The sequence below is a fragment of the Falco biarmicus genome, chromosome 1 (assembly GCF_023638135.1).
Source record: "Falco biarmicus isolate bFalBia1 chromosome 1, bFalBia1.pri, whole genome shotgun sequence".
Classification (NCBI taxonomy): domain Eukaryota; kingdom Metazoa; phylum Chordata; class Aves; order Falconiformes; family Falconidae; genus Falco; species Falco biarmicus.
The window spans coordinates 4,123,573-4,142,481 of NC_079288.1; the positions used below are offsets into that span (position 1 = coordinate 4,123,573).

At 36.6% G+C, this 18,909-nt stretch overlaps 1 protein-coding gene across 15 annotated transcripts in view; it reads left to right on the forward strand.

Annotated features, from left to right (window-relative positions):
* The window catches only part of BPTF (bromodomain PHD finger transcription factor), a 56,668-nt gene that overhangs the window by 5,888 nt on the left and 31,871 nt on the right, over positions 1-18,909 (forward strand). For 12 of the 15 annotated variants that reach the window (XM_056326808.1, XM_056326812.1, XM_056326804.1 and 9 more), the window contains exons 2-5: positions 7,231-8,053; positions 15,252-15,475; positions 16,204-16,404; positions 16,937-17,125. In XM_056326808.1, the coding sequence (XP_056182783.1) occupies positions 7,231-8,053; positions 15,252-15,475; positions 16,204-16,404; positions 16,937-17,125 (1,437 nt within the window). Of the gene's footprint in view, positions 1-7,230; positions 8,054-15,251; positions 15,476-16,203; positions 16,405-16,936; positions 17,126-18,909 lie in introns of those variants that run through there. The other 3 variants (XM_056326818.1, XM_056326806.1, XM_056326810.1) reach the window with 3 other exon arrangements.

Sequence of the window (18,909 nt, forward strand, 5' to 3'; positions counted from 1 at the left end):
ATTGCTTGACTTGTGAATATTAGAAATGTGTTGATTATCATGTTGTCATTTTTAAAAGGAGGGGAAAAAATGTTTGTGTAAGTTGAAGCCTTTAATTTTGGCCCATCCCAAGAAAAAGATTTTAATTTTCCTATTTTGGTACTGCTTTTCATAATATATTCTTATTTTATGTTAAACTGATTCATTTTACTGCTTTTTCTTCTTTGGTGTAAGCTGAGCAAATGTTATCCCAAGAGGCAGACTTCTAATTAAGGAACCAGTTTGGATATTGCTGTGACAAACATGTAGCTGTACCCAGTTTATGCATTCTGCTTTGAAAAAAAAAGAAAAAAAAACCCGCTACCCCCCCCCATTCTTTTATGCATTTGCATCAACTGTTTTCCATTTTCTCAGTGATATCTAACAAGAACTTGTGTGTTGCTGTACTTCTCATTTGAAACTTGCCTGGTGCGAAGTAGTAATGTGGGACAGCAAATGTCTGATTCTTGTATGTTTCTTAAAACCAAACAAAAATAGGACAGTCTTAGTGAGTTTAGGAGGGTAGTCAAAAGACAAAATTTCCAGGAGGAAGGAAAACATAGGAGAGAACATCATCTCTAAGAAGTACTCATGCTTCCAGGACATGATAAAACTGCCAATTGGTCTTTATGTTGACAGTGTCTGTAGTGACTGGGAAGCAAAATCAATCCAGTTGTGTTTTGCTAAAGATTGACTTTTATGTAAGAGTAGTGTAGTTTGACCTGACTTGTACAAGTTGAAGCCAGAATTTAACCTCTTTTTGGGGGAAAGCTGAAAGTCTCTTCACTTTTTGGGGTCAGTTTTGTGGAGTGCGCCTGTGGGTGTGCTATTATTTGCCCCCCCCTTCCTGTTACAGAAGTATCTGAAACTCCTCGGTCTGTCTTTGCTTTCCCCTGTACTCGATCAAGTGTATCCTCTCCACTGCAACTGTGAACAGCAGCTCTTCAGCTGGAGTCGTGGTGCCCAGGTGGTGAGAAATTAGGAGGAAGGGGAGATTTTCAGAGAAGAGAGATGAGACCAGTTGTGAGCTTCCTAACCAAGCAATGCTCGAACCAGTGGTTAGGTCATACCAGTGCAGCTACCAGTCTCTCCCTGTTTAAACAAGAGAGTCATTCTGGCAGAATATTTGTCATGTAGGACTTCCATCCACCAGTCCATTACTTGAAATATGTTGGGCTGAAAGGCTGTGTTTACTAGTACTGTATGTCTGGAGTGAAGAGATATGTAACATAAGGGAGACAAGGCAAAACTGGATTTTTGTGATTTTTGTTAGGCTCTATGCATATGGTAATTGGAATACAACCAAAGCACAAAGAGCATGAAAGTCATTTAGTCATGGTACAACCTTTCTTTATTCTGTCCACTGATGTAAATAGTTCATTCAGATCCTCTGCTTTAAAACTGTCTACATCAACCAGAAGGTATGTTAAAGATAGTTCCATATCCTCCCATGGAAAAAGTTCAAGAATAGATGTGAATTTTCATTTTCTTCTTTAAGTCTGGAACGGAGGGAAGCTTTTTGGTCCTTTTAAAATCCACTTAATTTGTAAATTTTGAAAGGGTCGGTATTTGAACCAAGCAGCTTGAATAGATGGAAATTAAGAAGAAAAACAAAAAACAAGGGTTTAGGTTTTTTAAGTGCTTCAGTAAATTCCGGGTTTGGGTGCTCAGCCTGTTACTTATGTTCAGTACCTTCATTTTATTTCAGATATCATTAGTGTGTTGCTTAAATATTTGTAATAGAAATTATTTTAATAGATTTTGGTAAGTGTAGACTGTAATTATCAAAATGTGCCATGTGAATAAAATTGTTTACTCTTTAATCTTAATTACAGGCAGCTCTTCAACTAGAGAATTCAAAATAGGGACAGGCAACCATTGCAGACTGCTTCATCACTTTTGGAGACTACTAGTGAAGGAATGCAGTTTAAAAGAAGTTTATGCTAGATAGAAGTATAATGCTGAGACACTCAAGATGATCTGGATCCTGTAAATAGTCCAACTGTGGCAGCAAGAGGCTGTTGGCAGATCAATTTATCCTTCCAAATAAAGCTATGGAATTTGAATGGCACAGAAGCGGACATTTTCTCTCTTTGTACTGGCTCAAACTTGAAGGTGGAGTTTGATTCAGGGATTTGATTAATATGAAGAAACGATCTTAAAGTATACCATTTATGTTTAATAAAACTTAAGTCCATTTTGGGAAACTTCAATGTGAGTAAATTGACTTTATTTAATTCAGAGTAGATAAACCTAGATTCAGTTTAAAGTCTAGTCAGACAGGTGGTGGTGGTGCTTAAAGCAGGTGTAACTTCTGCTAGTACACTTACTCTGGAATCCTTGATGTTTTTTGTTTTAGACAAAGTAGTGCATACTGCATTCTCTACTTAAAACAAAAAAACCCCTGCTGCTACAAGAAGAGTTTTCCACAAATGGGAAATTATTCAGGGCAAATCATAAAAATTATTTATCCGAAGTTATCTAAACTTTACCAAGATAAATTGAAAAATATTAATGGCAGTAGATGATGTAGTAATACAAAGTTAAGAAAAAAGAGGAACAGTGTAATTCTTTCGACTGCTCAGTGTGGTGGTTGCACTGAATTGGTTATACTATTTCACTTCCATATATTACTTTAAATACATATTAATATAATGCATATATGTAGTGTTTGAAAGCTATATAAATGTTTTTTATTGTGTAATCATTAATTGTATAGTCTTCACAAGCTTGCATTTTCTCATCTATTTAAATTGAAATAATTAAATTATTTTTTAATCAAGTTATTTAAATTTCAATTACCAGTTTTTCCTCACAGGTAGGACTCAAAATTCCCTGTGGAGGGCAAAATCCATGACAAATAAGAAAAAAAAAAAAAGTTGTCAAATCATAGAATCTAAAATAATTGAAAGCAAACATAAAGTGAACATACAAATGTTTGAAGAGACCAAAGGCGGGGGGCTTGTGTGTATGTGTCTGCCTGCCAGTGAATGTGAAGTTGAAGCATGGGACAATTTGTCTTGTGGAGGAGAGGAGCTTTTCCTTGAAAGTGAAGAGCTTAAAAAATTAGGTCTGTTTCTTGTAGGAAAACTTTTTCCAAAATTTGAGAGATTTCTTTATGGAGATGAATAACAGTTGAGTAAATATGAACTGTGATCTTCAAAAACCTTTGCAGACGGTTCCAACTGCTTCTGAGTAGTTGAGCTGTATGGGTTGTCAGCGCACTGCAGATAATTAGCAGTGAAGGAATTGTTATCAGAATCTCTAACCAGTCTAGAGTTCTTATTTGGAGTTACAAACTGCCTTTCTGCAGCTGTCTGAGCTAGTGGCAAGGACGCGCGTTATCCACCCAACCAGGAGAATATAAAAATTTCAGCTGAAAACAGAGACGGTAGCCCTTTGACATCATTGTATCTTACTCCATTGGCCTATGCTTCTAATTTAAGTTCAACAGCCACTTAGAATGTTTCAGGATTTATGAGTTCTTGGCAGAGAATGTCCATCTTTTTCACCGGAGATTTAGACTGCTTGGTTTTGTTGGTTTGTTTTTTTGGCGTTGTTGGGTGTTTTTTGTTTTGTTTTGTTTTTTCCCCTAAAGTGTCTGGAGTGTTTCTTGAGATTGCAGTTGATGCATCAAATGGTAATATGTTAAAGCATGAATTGCTTGGAATTCTGAATTTCCAAATCACTTTGTGTTTTTTTCTTGACTTCAAGTTCTGTTCAACCTGGCTACAGCAAGTACCAGTAGCAAATTGAAAGTGCAAATGGAAAGAAAAAAAAAACCTCAAAAAAAACGTAGAAAGATTTGAAATACTATGCCACCAAGCCATTCAAGAAAATTGTCTGGGTATCTTTTCTTTCTAAAATATTCTGTGTCTTCGAATACTTGCCTTTTTTAGCTCTGGAAACCAAATTATATGCAGTGCAGAATTGCTCAAAGCAGTTCAGTGTCTGAAAAGAAAAATTTGAGCTCTTGAGATGTGGTGTGTGATTTAAGTATGGATTGGGAGTATCGAGTGGTACGATGTAACTGCTGCGTGCTGTGTGGCATAACACAAAGTAGTGGACAAATGAAGCATGCATTTTATAATGCAGTGTATTTTTCCTTATTGTCTAAACTGAGTTTTACAATTCTGAAATGTCTGTGTTTTATACCAAAGCAAACATGAAAATATGTACATTGATTTAAATAGAAAGTGAAGAGTGGTGTGAATAATGCAGCCACTCGGTTACATTGTACTTGTGCCAAAGTACAGTTCTTTGCCACAGTATTGTGACAGGCTTTGTGTCCTGGTAACACACTTATTATAGACCTCTGTACCAATATGCTTCTTTTGTAGGAATGCCTTGTTTTAAGGTTATTTTTTTTTATTTTCCTTTGAATTTGATGTAGCAAATATATCGGTGTTTATCTCTTGTGAAAGAGATCTCAACTAAGATGGCATATGGGGAGTCAAGTTTTGGTGTTTGGGTTTTTTTTGGTGAAGGATAAAAACAATGCATAGGACAATTACAATTTTGTTCTCAGACTAGAAAGTCTCAACAAATAAGAGGAAATAAGGAGTCTTCGCTGCTTTCAGCAGTGTTCCTTCATTCTAGTTTATCTTTGCCTGAAAATACTGGGGAGTTTGTCACTTCAGATTAATTTAGGTAAACCAGGGTTATCATTCTTGCTGCTTTCTTTCTTGAAGATCTGTTTCTCATATGGCTTTACTGGCTGCAGGTACAAACACTGAAAAGAATCTTAGTTTATAGCTCCACCAGCTTCTGTGGTATTTGGACTCTGTGAAGACTGTTAGTGATTTCAGAATATTTATTCTGCATCGTTGTCTTGCATGACTACTTCCTAGGACTGGTCCTGCACCATCCTGCAATATTGAAGGAAGCTTCAGGACCCTAAAGTAGTTTAATCTGTGGATGTGAGCGTGTATGTTTTTTGTTTTGGGGTCTTTTAGTTAAAGCCAACTCTGGTTTATACATATGTGATTATATATGAATTCCCTGCTCATGACAGGGGGTTTGGAGCTAGATGATCTTTAAGGTCCCTTCCAACCCAACCCGTTCTATGGTTATGGATCATGGAGTTTGATCTAGAAGTTTCTTGCAGTAAGAATGCTTGCTTTGTGCCTGGCTCTGAAGCTCCTGTGTTTTTGTGTGTTTGCCATGATTAAACATTTTCCACTGATTTGTGCAGAAGCATATTGGAAGGGAGTCACACAAGCATTCCTTCATTTTCCACAGTCAGAACTCAAACTTAACTAAACTTGGAAATTTATTTTTATACTCGGATGATGTTGACCCGTTACTTCTGTAATGGAAACATCTGGCAGTTCATCTTCTATATTGTTTCAGAGTGTCTTAATTTGTTGCATGAGATTTCATTCTTTAAAGTTTGAGAGGGAGCGATGTATCTGGTGTCATCTTGCTGTACTAGCTCAATGATTGATTTATTTTTCTTCTGGAACCATTTGGCAAACTCTATTATGCATTGAGATGTTTCTTAAAGGTAGCTTTTCTTTTTGGTAACTCCCCCACCCCCATTTCAGTGCATTAAAGTTTTAATGATGGCGTTTTCAGATTCAGCAGGATCTGTCTTTGGGTATCTGCTTGCCTTGGCAGGTTTGGGTTTGGTTTTTCCCCCCACTTCCCATTAGACTTATTTCCTGTATTTATGGGATTATTGGAGGGAGTAGCATGGGAGTAGCAACAGAGGACCATTTCCTCTTAATTGTAACATCCAAGATGACTGGAACTTTATCTCTTAATTTTCTTAAATGAGTTTTTGGGGAAAGCTGTTATTCACGGAATTTGATCACGAAATTATTAATATGAAGTTTAAAATTCCAGAGTACTGATTGTATCGCTCTTCAGTGTCAGATCACAAATACATAGTATAGGTTGCTTCTTATTAAAGTCTGCATATGGAATTGCTGTTGTGGACAGTTTCATTTTCCTTTGGATTTTCTCTGTGAATCCTGCCAACCACTCCTGTGTGTAGAATTGATAATTATGAAAGCTAGTTGTTGACCAGAATCTTAGTATGCTTACCAGAGGACTTAAAAACAGTTTTCATCTCTGTTCTTGGTTTTAAACCAAGGTGATGGTTTTATGATTAGTTTATGAAATTGTCTGAACTTGTTGTTTTGGTTTTTGTTTTTTTTTAAAGGAAAGTAGGTTTAATGAGTGCATCCTAATACTTCAACAAATAGCTGCAAAATAGTTGCATGTAGCTAGATACTTTTTCATTGCTTTGATAGAAGATTGAAATATTTCATCTGTCTTGCAATGTCATGTACAGAAACTTCCATTTGTTTTTTCCTTCTGCTTGGCATCAAGGATAGTGGAATTAAAGGGAAGAAAGTGTAGCGTCTCATCTGAATTAGCATCTGAGACTGAATTAATTATGCTCAGTGTCATTGTTTAGGTAGTGAAACAGCTCTTCAGATTAGCTTTTTGTGTTAGGCTTTGTTCTTCCATAATTCTACTGTCTTCTCATTCTGTCAGTTGCTGTCCTGTTTTATTGAAGCATGAGAGTGGGTTGGGGTTTTTTTGTTTGTTTTAAAAAGTAGAGAGTTCCTCAAACATTTTCGTTAGATGTGGCTTTTAACTTTTGTTTCTGGCTTGGAGGTATCCAGGAGAAATAGTCTAGTTAGAAAGCAGTGGACAAAGTAATTTAGGTTCTCTTTAGTATTTTAATTTGGTTGAAATTGATGTCCTGAGATGAAATGATCTTTCCTCTATACTATGGCTGGATAGGAGAATAGCTTGCAATATTTTAATAAAAAAACAAGATAGCTGTTGTTTGAAGCTTGATGCTTCAAGTTTAAAGTTAAAATTCCAAGATGGGACAACAAAACTAGTAATGCTGGATAAATATGAGAAAAAAAATCTGAATTCATATTTTGGCTGAGCGAAATGTCTTTAAATAATCTAAACAATTAAAATTCTGGACGTCATTTTGAAGATCCAGTAGATGTATGTTATATGGGAAATGCAACTGCTCTGAGTGTGTAAAGGAAAACTTCACAGGTCTTGTGTATTTCATTTTCATACTGTTAATTCAAGTTTATTAGCTGAATTATCACATTATGTAACTGTGAAGATGTGAATCCTTGATATGCAATAGTTTAGACAGGTTGACGCAGTCGTTGGTGATGTTTAATCATGTTGACCTGTGAATGGCAAAATTCTTATTGTTGTTTTTTATTCCAGGTAGGAGAAGACAAAGAGTGCATCGTCCTCGTTCTCCAATATTGGAAGAAAAAGATATCCCACCCTTGGAGTTTCCTAAATCCTCAGAGGACTTGATGGTGCCTAGTGAGCATATAATGAATGTTATTGCCATCTATGAGGTACTAAGGAACTTTGGCACTGTTTTACGCCTCTCTCCTTTTCGTTTTGAGGACTTCTGTGCCGCTCTGGTAAGTCAAGAGCAGTGCACACTTATGGCAGAGATGCATATAGTGCTTTTAAAAGCAGTTTTACGTGAAGAAGACACTTCAAATACTACCTTTGGACCTGCTGACCTCAAAGATAGCGTTAATTCCACTTTGTATTTCATAGATGGAATGACGTGGCCAGAGGTTCTGCGGGTATATTGTGAGAGTGACAAGGAATACCATCATGTTCTTCCTTACCAAGAGACTGAGGACTATCCTTATGGACCAGTAGAGAATAAAATCAAAGTTCTGCAGTTCTTAGTGGATCAGTTTCTTACAACAAACATTGCACGTGAAGAGTTAATGTCAGAAGGTGTTATTCAGTATGATGATCATTGTAGGGTGTGTCACAAACTTGGGGATTTGCTTTGCTGTGAAACGTGTTCAGCTGTGTACCATTTGGAGTGTGTGAAACCACCTCTTGAAGAGGTACCAGAAGATGAATGGCAGTGTGAGGTCTGTGTAGCACATAAGGTGCCTGGAGTAACTGACTGTGTTGCTGAAATCCAAAAAAATAAACCATACATTCGACATGAACCTATTGGATATGACAGGCATAGACGAAAATACTGGTTCCTGAACAGAAGAATCATTATGTGAGTAAACTAATAATTTAGTTTTTTCTGAACAATGATACAGTATTGAATGTATTTTAAATATATCCTGTAAGTTGCTGCTGCAGTCTTACAATTGTTCTTTCTTTAGATAAGACAATTGCTTGCTGTTTGGTAAGTAGATTTTTAAAGACCAAGTATCGAATCCATCAATTTTCTCCAAAATAAATGTAATTTGTATATAGAAAGGGGAAAAAACCAGGGCCTCTGCTTTAATATTATCGTGCGTAAAACACATGAGTGTGAGGAATAGAGTGAATTTTAATGAGAACTCTCCACTTTCTTATGAAAGTTACTGAAAAGTAGTTTTAACTCTTTGTGACGTGGTATATAGGACACTAGTTTTGGTGTACTATCACCTGCTTAGTATTTGGCTGTTAGATACTGGTACTGGTTTGATGGTCTGCCTTTCAAGCTAACGCTTTCTGAGGCATTCAGAGGTGTTTATCATATCTGTTAATTAGAAATGCAAAAAATGTATGCGAACACTTCTGTAGGTGTAAACAAAGTCAAAATAGCAAGGAATGCCTGTCTTCAAGCGATCTACTTTGTATGTTTAACACAATTTCCTGTTACTGGTTTGTCTTGAGATACTAACGTATCTCAAAACATTAATAATAATCAAACCCTTGTTCGTGGGGCATTGTGACCTGGTTTTCTACTGAGAAGTTGAATCTGAAATTACAAAAATGCTTCTAAGTTTTTCACAGGAAAATAGCTAAAGACTGTTTTTTCTTATAAAACACTATTCTTATGTAATTGTCCTATGATGGAGGAGAAATAGTATTTAGGTGAAATCAATGCTATTGTCAATTCAGGAAAAATAAAGACATTTTACTCGATTTCTTGAAACACAATTTTCCATTTAGTATTGTGGAGAAAATAAGCCGCAGCTGGGTGCCTTAACAGAATTTCATGCAAAGAGATTACAGTGAATGTTAAGACATTAGCCAGTGTCTTTAAAAAGGACTGTGAGGACTGTTGATGTTGTTACATCTTGTGGACAAGACACTTCTAAGGACTTCTTAGTCTTTTAAAATACAGTGCACTTTCTCTAATGTATTATTAGCTGATGCTCTTAAGTATTAATTATCGTTGCTGTCAGTTTCCTGTGTTCTTTCACACTTGTGAAAAGTGTCCATGTTTGATTTTTAGTTTCTCTGGGTTATGAATACCACAGTAGTGTCAAGTAACTTTTTAAAAGATGCAGGGAGTCTTTGATACTCTTACGTCTTTTTTTGTTTTTTTTAAATATACTCTGTTTATACTCAATCACATGCTCTACAGTATGTGGTATATCATTTAGACGGTTCAGCAGGTTGTGATGGTCAGCCCAAAGCTGTTGATAGCCTAATTCTTCCATAGCCTTATACATAATTTTCTACCTTCCATTTCCAGAAAACGTGTTGAAATTTTGATTTTCCACAAAAAGCTTGGTTGTGAAGGAAATGTAATTGATACTCTTTTTGCTGTAATTACCTGTGCTTTAATAGCTTACAGATAGTCTTCTCTGTGCATGGTTTTCATATCTTTCCTTTCAAACTCTTGAGGAAAAGGTTGTTCTAAAGATCTGTTTGTCTCGCTGCTATCCTGTACTGGCAGAACGATTATATTCTGCTTGCCATTAGAGGTGTGGGAATTAACATTAAAAAATCCTGAGTCACTCACTCAGGAGGTGATTTTTAAGATAAATAGGCTAATATGCAGGCAGTTTTGACTAAACTTTATCTATGGAACAATGTGGGGGTTTTTTCACCAGTGAAAGTGGAATATTTGATGTTCAGAAGGTTTTGATACAGGCAGTACTTCAACATGTTTTAAACTAAAACAGGCGCTTCTTGATCCTTTGAAATCCACGTGTGTGACAGTTCTTTCTAGCACCTCAGTAGTGATGTGTTAACTACACTAGAAAATACATCTTCAAAGGTTAAATGTATTGATTATTTTTTTAAACAACTGTCAGCAAATCGTTTCATTCATAAAACTTGATTTATGAATGTGAGTTTTGTATCTTAATTGCGATTTCTTTAAAGAAAAAATACATCAGTATTCCGTTTCAAATCAAAACTGTAAACAATATAGCAAAAGAAAAAATTTTATTAGGTTTTCCATTTCACTGACTTTTTTTTGTGAGTGATTAAAATATTTCAGAATGTAAATAGAAAAGTATTTTTACATTTAAAGACAAGAAGAAAAGCAGTTCCTCTATTGTTTCCCGACTTTCTTTCATATTCTTATGTGGATCATTAGGTTGAAAGATTCTTTCTCTGCTAGTCCCTATCCTTCCTGTTGCCGTTAGATATCATACCTTCTGCCAGTGTAAATGTACCAGCGTGTGCTTCCAAAACAAGTCTCTTCTGAAGTATGTGGTTTAGATTAAAATATTTTTCAAATCCTCCTGATGGAATCGGAAGAAAAAACAGATAGACGGTTGTTCGGGTGGATGTGCAGCAGCAGTACTCCGTAACGGTGCAGCGTGGGATGTACAGAATCAACCAGTTCCGCTAGACTTTTCACAGAACTTTGCATAAGTTTAACTATGTCATAATGTGCCTTAAAACTTTATGCTAAAGCCACTTCATAGGGGGGAAAGTATGTACTACATAAGTAAATTCCAGGGAAATACAACTTTAATAATTCACATAAATATTAAACTCTGTACTTACAGGTTTTAATGTCCTTTAGATTCAGTAAGCATGCTGTATTGCAAAACCAACCATTTCGCATATATACTGAACAAGATTAAAACACACCTGATATCTTGGATAACTTAAAGGATAACTGCCAAATGCTAAAAACTGAGATTCATGAAATGATATTATCATATCAACTTTATTAAAATGAACAGAATGTATTCACCAATGCCATGTGATCAGATATATCAGAGGAAACTAATATATCTAAAAATAATCTGCACAAGCACCGATTTGAAACCTTGCCCAGGGGGATTAGAGAACTGAAATCCTAAATTCTTGCAGGTTTTTTTTTGTTTGTTTTTCAAAGGAGTTTTTAGGGCTTTTTACTTCTCCTCCTTTCTTCTCCCCTTTCCCCTTATAAATGTTACAAATGCATCATACCACTGGTTTTAGCATCTTCTAAAGGTTTTTGTAGACTCTTTGCTTACTGATACTTCTATTTCCATGCTTCTCACTGGCTTTGGATAATAAGCCTCATTTAAAACCACCATTGTGGTTTTGCTGCTTTTCCACCTCTTCTGTTTTACAAAGATGGAGAAGTGGACACTGTGGAGGTCTTCTCTTGTACATCCCCATGAGCAAATATCAACAAGATTTAAAAAAAAAAAAAAAAAAAAGCAAGAGAGAAGTAATTCCTGAGGGTTTGTTTCAAGCTGTTAACAAATTTAGGATGATGTGTCTGAGTTAATTGCATTTGTTTTGCTTGTGAAGGTTATTTCTGCAAGTTAACAAGTCAGAAAAGTTAGGACTTCGGCTTGTATTCTCCTAGTAAACGGCTGCACTGTTTTAACAAGTTATCTTCGTAGAAATACTGAGATGCTTTGGATTTGTCAAACATCTATGAAAGGAGATAATGAAACATTGTTTGGTTTTCATTTTCATAGCAGAAATAAAACAATGTTATTCCTGAGTTGTATGTATCTTCCTCAATAGTCAAAAACAGTTTCAGCTTTTTTTCTGCGAGATTTGTCATGCTGTTTGTGTTCTTAGTTGGGTCCTCCTCTATTTTCTGTACTTAAAAAGGTTTTGGATCTTCATTTGAATAGATTAAAAATGTACTGACGTTTTCAGTTTCTAATTTTATCGCGCCACGGAATTTAGGAAGGGGTATATCTACTTCATTATTACTTTATCTGAAAGTTTTTAGCATCTTCTGTGTTGTCATTTTATCAGTCATAAAACTTGCCTCTAAAGCCTGCCAGTGAATAGTTCCTGGCAGCAAAGGCGACTGAAAGAGGTAGGAAATACTCATGTGATTTTCTCCCTTGCTTGGCCTCACTTAATGTATGTGACTCAAGCCGGTCCCCTGGAGGCTAGACCTGTCCAGCACCGCGCTGGCAAATCTGGCCAGCTTATCAGAGAAAAACAATGGGAATCAATCCTTGTGTAGACTTGCATCTTCCTATCCTCTTTTATGATAGCCCCTCTGATTCCTTCAAAGGGTAGAAGTAGTGCTCCTTTAGCCAATGCAAGAAGGTGTTCAGGGAAAGTTAGCTTTAATTTTTAATTGTTAATTTAAATCTTAAGTAACTTTGCCAAAATGGACTGCCTAGAACAATTTCTGCTGTAGTTCTTTGACTGTTGGTGAGCTGGTAATGACCTCTTCTAGGCTTCCAGTGGCATACACCTGAATCTTGAAAAGCAGTTTGACTGAAGATGAGTTTCATGTAAGCATACATAATAGCAGGCTCCTGCCACTTCATTTTCCATCTGTGCCTTTGTCAAGAGAAAACTCTTTAATTCCTGAAATTCTGTTACCAAAGTTGTGATAGCCTTGAATTCAAGAGGAATTCTATGCTCGAAACTCTACATAATTGAGTGGAAGGGAAATAAAATACTCTTGGATAACCTCATCTGTTTCCAGAATATCATCCGAGCAGTTCTTTAATGGGTAGGACTCAAATCGTACATGGAAAGATTAGCTCTAGGTGCCTTCTGCAGAGTACTGTCTTTGTAGTCCAGTGTCTTGAATCTTTGTGGAGTGCCTCTTGGTTTTATTGGCCTGTAATATAGCATACCTGAACTGTACTGAAGGCTTTTTCTTGAGTTATAAGGGGAAATTGAAGATAACAGCTAATTGCTTTTCAGTCCAGTGGAATCTTGCAACACTAGAATAGAAAGAACTGGTGGGAAGGGAACAGGCAGACGCTTCTTGGGATTTTCAGTTGATGTACATACACATCCTGGATGCATTAGCACAGCTGTAGCAGTTTCAGATTTGCTAAATGGGAGGAGAAAGTAGAAAAAGAAGAAAACACCTGGACGATCACCGTCAAAATTTAAGCAAGATGTACAAGCCTCTGTGCTTGAGCTGCTTGCCTGGCAAAGGCATGCTGGCGCAGTCTTACTTCATGGAACGATGAGACTATATAAAGCATTCCTGTTGTTGCATATCTAGGTAATATAAGAAGACGTATAAATAGCATATCTATCTAGCAAAAAATCATGTAATGATGTAGGGGTTCAAAACGAAAAATTAAATTTCACTTTTTGGGGAGTTAAGAAATAATTAAAGTATAAACTTAGTGACAGCATTATATTCTGCAGTCATGTTTGTAAGGAGCAGGGCAGCCTTACAATTGCTGCTCTGCCAGTGTCTGGCTCTTGCCACTTCCATTGGACATTTGCCAGGGAAAACTCAGAAGGCATACTTTCCCTGTCCTTTTTAGTTAAGCATTTTGTTTCATCCTTTTCTTTCCTCTTGCTGTATGAAGCTGTATTGTTGCATTTTCATCTCCATCTTAGTTTTGGGGTGTTTATCTTCCTTTTCTGTGGCTGTTGTTCACAAAGAAGACTAAAGATGCTGCCATTCCTGTTGGTAAATAACTTTCTTGGTTTACAGGAAACATGGTTTAAACAATACATTTTCTGTAACGTGGGAGTCTACATGCGCAGAGTAATCCATAGAATCGAATGATTGTCCATGTTCAGCTGTTACTTTTTCATGTGTAGTATGTGAGCAGTCTTACTGAAATTTGTTGTTTTCTGAGAAAATGTCAATTTAACCATACTAACCTGTTAAAACTAGTGGAAAGTTCCTGGTAGCCTAGATAAGTAAATGGTTAAAGTAGAATTAGTTGCTTTTCATGAGCAAAGACCTTGGAGAGAAATGATACTATTTCTTTGCAGTGCACCAGGCTTTATTATCAAAACCAGAAGTCTGTTCTGTAGTAATGGTTGTGACAAGTTAGTAGTTGAATTTGATTAATATTGCCACTATTAACTTCATAACCACTTTATTGTAGTTGTATTCTGCTTGAGTTGCAAGTACAACAGTCATTTCATAACAACAGAGTGGAAAAGAGACAAGGGTCGAGTTGCCTCACAGTTGTTGGGCTTTCTGAATACCTGAGGCTACTTTTTACTTTTGAATGTATAAACAAAATATATAAATATTTTGGTTTTGAATATATAAACCACATGGAGGCAGGCAGTAGAGAGGAGCGCACAACAAACATTACCAGGGTAGATCTTTCAAACTACAGTCAGCTTTCCATTCCTGTTGAGTTTGGTTTAGGATTATTAGTGACCCATCGGTATGTAATGCTTTCACAGGCAGCGCAAGTGCAGCAGTAGTTTAGCTTCTCTTCCACCCATGAAGGCCAGGCTGATAAATCATTGTGTCACCCCATACAGTGTTCACGGTATTGGGAGTGCTGGGGTGTGTCGCAGAAATGAGTGGTCCTGCCCGCAGCCGGCCTGGATCTGGCTGCTGCTGCTGAACAGGACCGAACAAGCCAAGCTGAAATGGAGCAGCCTTCTGCAGGACTGCTTGGCACATCCTCCTTAAGCTCTCCAGCTCTCTGGGAGAGCCCCTTGCCCGAGATAGTTAGGGAGCTCGCTTGGGTCTGGTGGCCCTGTTGAGATGCTTTTGACACTGTGGTCCTCCAGTAGTTTTGTCTAGGTTTGTAGTTTTGTGGAGTACCCCAGATAAAAAAGTGTGGAAATCTCTTGATCTCTACAGAGGATCGTATTATGGTTCTTTTGTCCCCTTACTGGTGCTCTCACAGGCTAATGCCTTAGAAATGTTAATATAAGATATGTTATGTGACATTCTACATGTTGAATTTCCTACCTTGGCTTTTGCCTGAATATGCAGTCAGAAACCCTTTATGGATTCTGGAGCCATCCCTTCTTACATTGCAAATTGTTTGAGACTTAGTAGTAGATTAGTGGTTGCAGTAGAATTAAATATAATGAGAGTAGACCTTGTTGCCAGGTTGGACAAACCAGTTTTAAGGAGACTCTTCAAAAGCTTTCCTGAGGAAGCTGTCATGCAAACTTCTGAGGGGATGAACGAAGGGAGGGAATGAGAAAGAAGTGATTTGGGTACTAAGCTGGGTGCCTCTGAGTGTCCTCGTGTGGCTTGTTTACTGACACTCGGGTGTTGTCATTCAATAGCTTTCTGCAAAAAGTAGGCTGATACTAATTTTTGTCATTTTTCCAGGTATTTTAAAATTAATACTGTTTAAATACTTTTACAGAGAGGAAGATTCAGAAAGTGAGAAGGATAAGAAAATCTGGTACTATAGCACAAAGATACAGCTGGCAGAGTTAATTGAATGCCTCGACAAAGATTACTGGGAAGCTGACCTATGCAAAACTCTGGAAGAAATGCGCGAAGAAATTCATCGGCATATGGATGTGACAGAAGACCTTACTAATAAAGCAAGGGGCAACAACAAGTCTTTCCTTTCTGCAGCAAATGGTAAGAATATTTTTGTTTAATGGGAATACATATTGCACTTCAAATCAAGTGCTGCTTTATATTTATTTTATTATAAGAAGTTTATAGAAGTTGGTGGGGCAGCGTCATGCAGGTGTACCAGCATGGCTGTGGCGTACTGACTTCTGGCAGGGCTATGTATCGTGTATTTCAGGATGTCCTGAATGATGTGGATTCTTGATATGCTTAGGGTGTCCCAGATCGTGATTGTTCCAGGTGTTGAAGTGGAGCTGTATGAACTGTTAAATGCTTCTTGATGTACTATCTTTTTATATATTTATTTATATTTAAAAACATTTTACAGTCTACTGGGAGTTGGAATAGCAAAAATACTAGAGCTCCAGTATTGGCTGCACTATTATGGAAAGCGTGGAAGAGTGCTTATCTCCATTTCAGTTCCCCACCAACTTTATGTACCTTGGAGCAATAAATAGGAATATCAATCTGTGAAGGTTTGAACTTTGGTTCTAGGGAAGACAGGAACACTAGATACTCAAGTTTAAAAATGGGTTGAAGTCATCACTATATAAATGCATAACTCTGAGAAATCAATAATTAAATCTTTGGAATTGTTTCTCCTTACCACTTTTTCCCCACTTAGAATTTGGATGTTATCTTTTATCTCTTTGAAAAGAAGCAGTATTTGTCATGTTATTTCAGCTCTGTGGGTGGTGGTTTGTTTATTGATGACAACATACGTTCTATTGTAGATGAAATTTTGGACATTATCAGAGCAAGAAAAGGAGAAATAGTGGAAGATAAAAACACAGCAGATGATGACGCAGAAAAGGCCAAAAGTGATGTTGATAATGACCAGACAGATGCTGAGAGAGGCAAGGAAGAATCTGGAGACCAAGATAAAATTGATGAAACACCCACCGAGCAAGACGCAGAAAAAGTAAAAACAGAAGGTAAAGAAACTGACTGTTCTTTAACAACTTCATTTAAGTGAAGTAAATCTTTAAGTTATTCACATGTAAGTGTTGATGTGAGGGTTTGGGGTTTTTTTATGATCCTCTTAAGTTATTTTTGAAGTAATAGGTAATATTTATCAGTTCCTTTGTGATTGTATATTGTAATTGTTTTTCTTGTTAAGTAATTTCACCAATTTTTCCTACTTTTCAAGCTAAATACAGCTAGCTTGTAGATACCTTGGCTTGAAGTACAGGTGGCACTTACAGGCTGTGATCAACATGTTTGTAGTAAGCAATATTGCATCATTTTTAACATTGTTTTCCTCATCAGAATTAGTTTCTTGATTCTGAGACAGTAATACCACATAGCAAAAAAGAGGGGGGGTGGGAAACAGGAGAGCAAAAAGCTTGATGTTTTTCAGCGTTATCAAACAAAGCTGCTGAAGTTGCTTTCTATGGATGATGCCACATGACATCCCAAGACATACTAAAGAATATCCCTAAAGTTTTGTTGTGCGTTTTACTATAGAGGCAACAGTCGTTGGGGATAAAAGTAACTCTGTGACATCAAGCACTGATGACAACAACACAAATCCTTCTGCAGGAGAGACTAGTTGCTCTGAAGGGAAGAACGCAATGGGGTGTCAGTCAGAAACCCTTGATAGCAACAACGTGGCAGAGAAGAAGGTGGCATCAGAGCTCCCTCAGGAACTCTCAGGTACAGAAGGCACTGTTACCAATGCCTCTGTAATTTGGGGAATCTGTTCAGTTTTTCTATCTGGTTTGTTCACTAAAACCATTCACAGCGTATATCACTCATGCTGTTTGCTTGCAGTGCCATCCTTTACTGCTACGTTGTCATTAACATTTCAAAGTTAATTTTCTTGCAACTAGTCCTTGAAATTTGTGGTCCTCCGTGACATTAGCATTTGTTTCCATGCCTTCCAAAGACGACTATGGCTAAGCTTTTTATGTTCTATTTTCTGTATATTTTATTTCTCCATAGTGATCCATAATGACTGTTAGCATCCTATCAAAATTTATTTCAAATTCTAATTTGCTGCTGGCTTGTTAATTATTTTAACCTCTCATTTACTGTATAAATTACTAACAAACAAAGCATTTTCATTCACATGAGTAAACCATTGCACCAAAATCTCAAGATTAAAATTGTCATGCTAGGAATTTTAAACAGAGTTCAGAATTATAAGCACAGAGGCTCTTGGATTTTAACATGTTTTGTTCTGCCATGTCAGTGATTCAAAAATAGTAATATACACAATTCAATTTAAAAAAAAACCAGCAAACTTTCAATTTAGGAATAAATGCGACTTGACTAGGTGTTAACAAATTATCAGTGTGCTGTTTTGGAATTATATTCTGTTATGTTTAGAATTATATTCTATTGCAGGCTTTACTGTGTAACCACACGTTATTCTAAACGTCTGATTACTGTTAAAATGATCACAGTTTTATTTTCAGTCCTTAAAAATACTCTAATCTGTGATGTAGCCATACTCAGTGTGTTATGTTTTAAAAAGTGGTAGTAAACATTTTCTCTTCTATGGAAGTAGTTCTCCCTTCAGATACAGATTGCAATTCTTGAACTTGCAAATGTGAATGCATCCAAACCTTATAATTTTGTAATAGGAGCAGGAAATGGAAGTTAAAATTAATCCATAATCTGGAAGCCTCATAATACACTTTTTTAATATGGGAAATGTCCTAATGTGTAGGATAAAAGCCATACACTTTAGATATTTGACCAAACATTTTTACCTGGTTTTTTTTTTTAATTCCATTTTAACGTTAAAGTAACTGTACAGAGATTTAATGGAAAAGATACATATCCTAAACTTTGTTCCAGACACATTTATGGGTTCGTATTATACTTTAAAGATTTGCTTATATATTTATCATTATTTCTTTATTATACTTTCACAGGTACCTTTCTCCTTCAAAGCTCCTAGCTTGTTTTTAAATCAGTGGGCTTTTTTTTCTTGGAAAATATGTGTGTGTGGAGAGAGTTCCTCCTCATGTCTAGTTGGCTATATTCATAGTGGTGCTTGTGTTCCTGTTAGGGAACTGCAGTTTGAGACCTTCATTTCAGAGGGCAGGAGAGAAACTGAACCGGTATCAGAGAGGCAGCTACTCCCAAAGAGGGGGAAAATACAAATAAAATGCAAAGCTAGATGATAATGTCTGCATCATCCTTGTTAAATGTGATTTGGGTATTAGTCTTCTATTAAGAGTCTAGTTTGGGTGCTTCCACTCTTCTCCAAACAGCAGGCACCACAAATGGTTCCACTTTTCCTCTTGGTACAAAGGAAAGTAGATCAAACAATGGTGGTCACCCAGCTGGCAAAGCCAGAAATCTTTATGCATTCAGCTTAGGGTGTCTTTTAAGAATCCCAGAGTATTTGTCTAATAGTCTTTCTGCTAGGAGTGAATATTTCACAGAAAGGAGGCGTTGTTCTGTCACCTTTCTTAATAACAACAGAA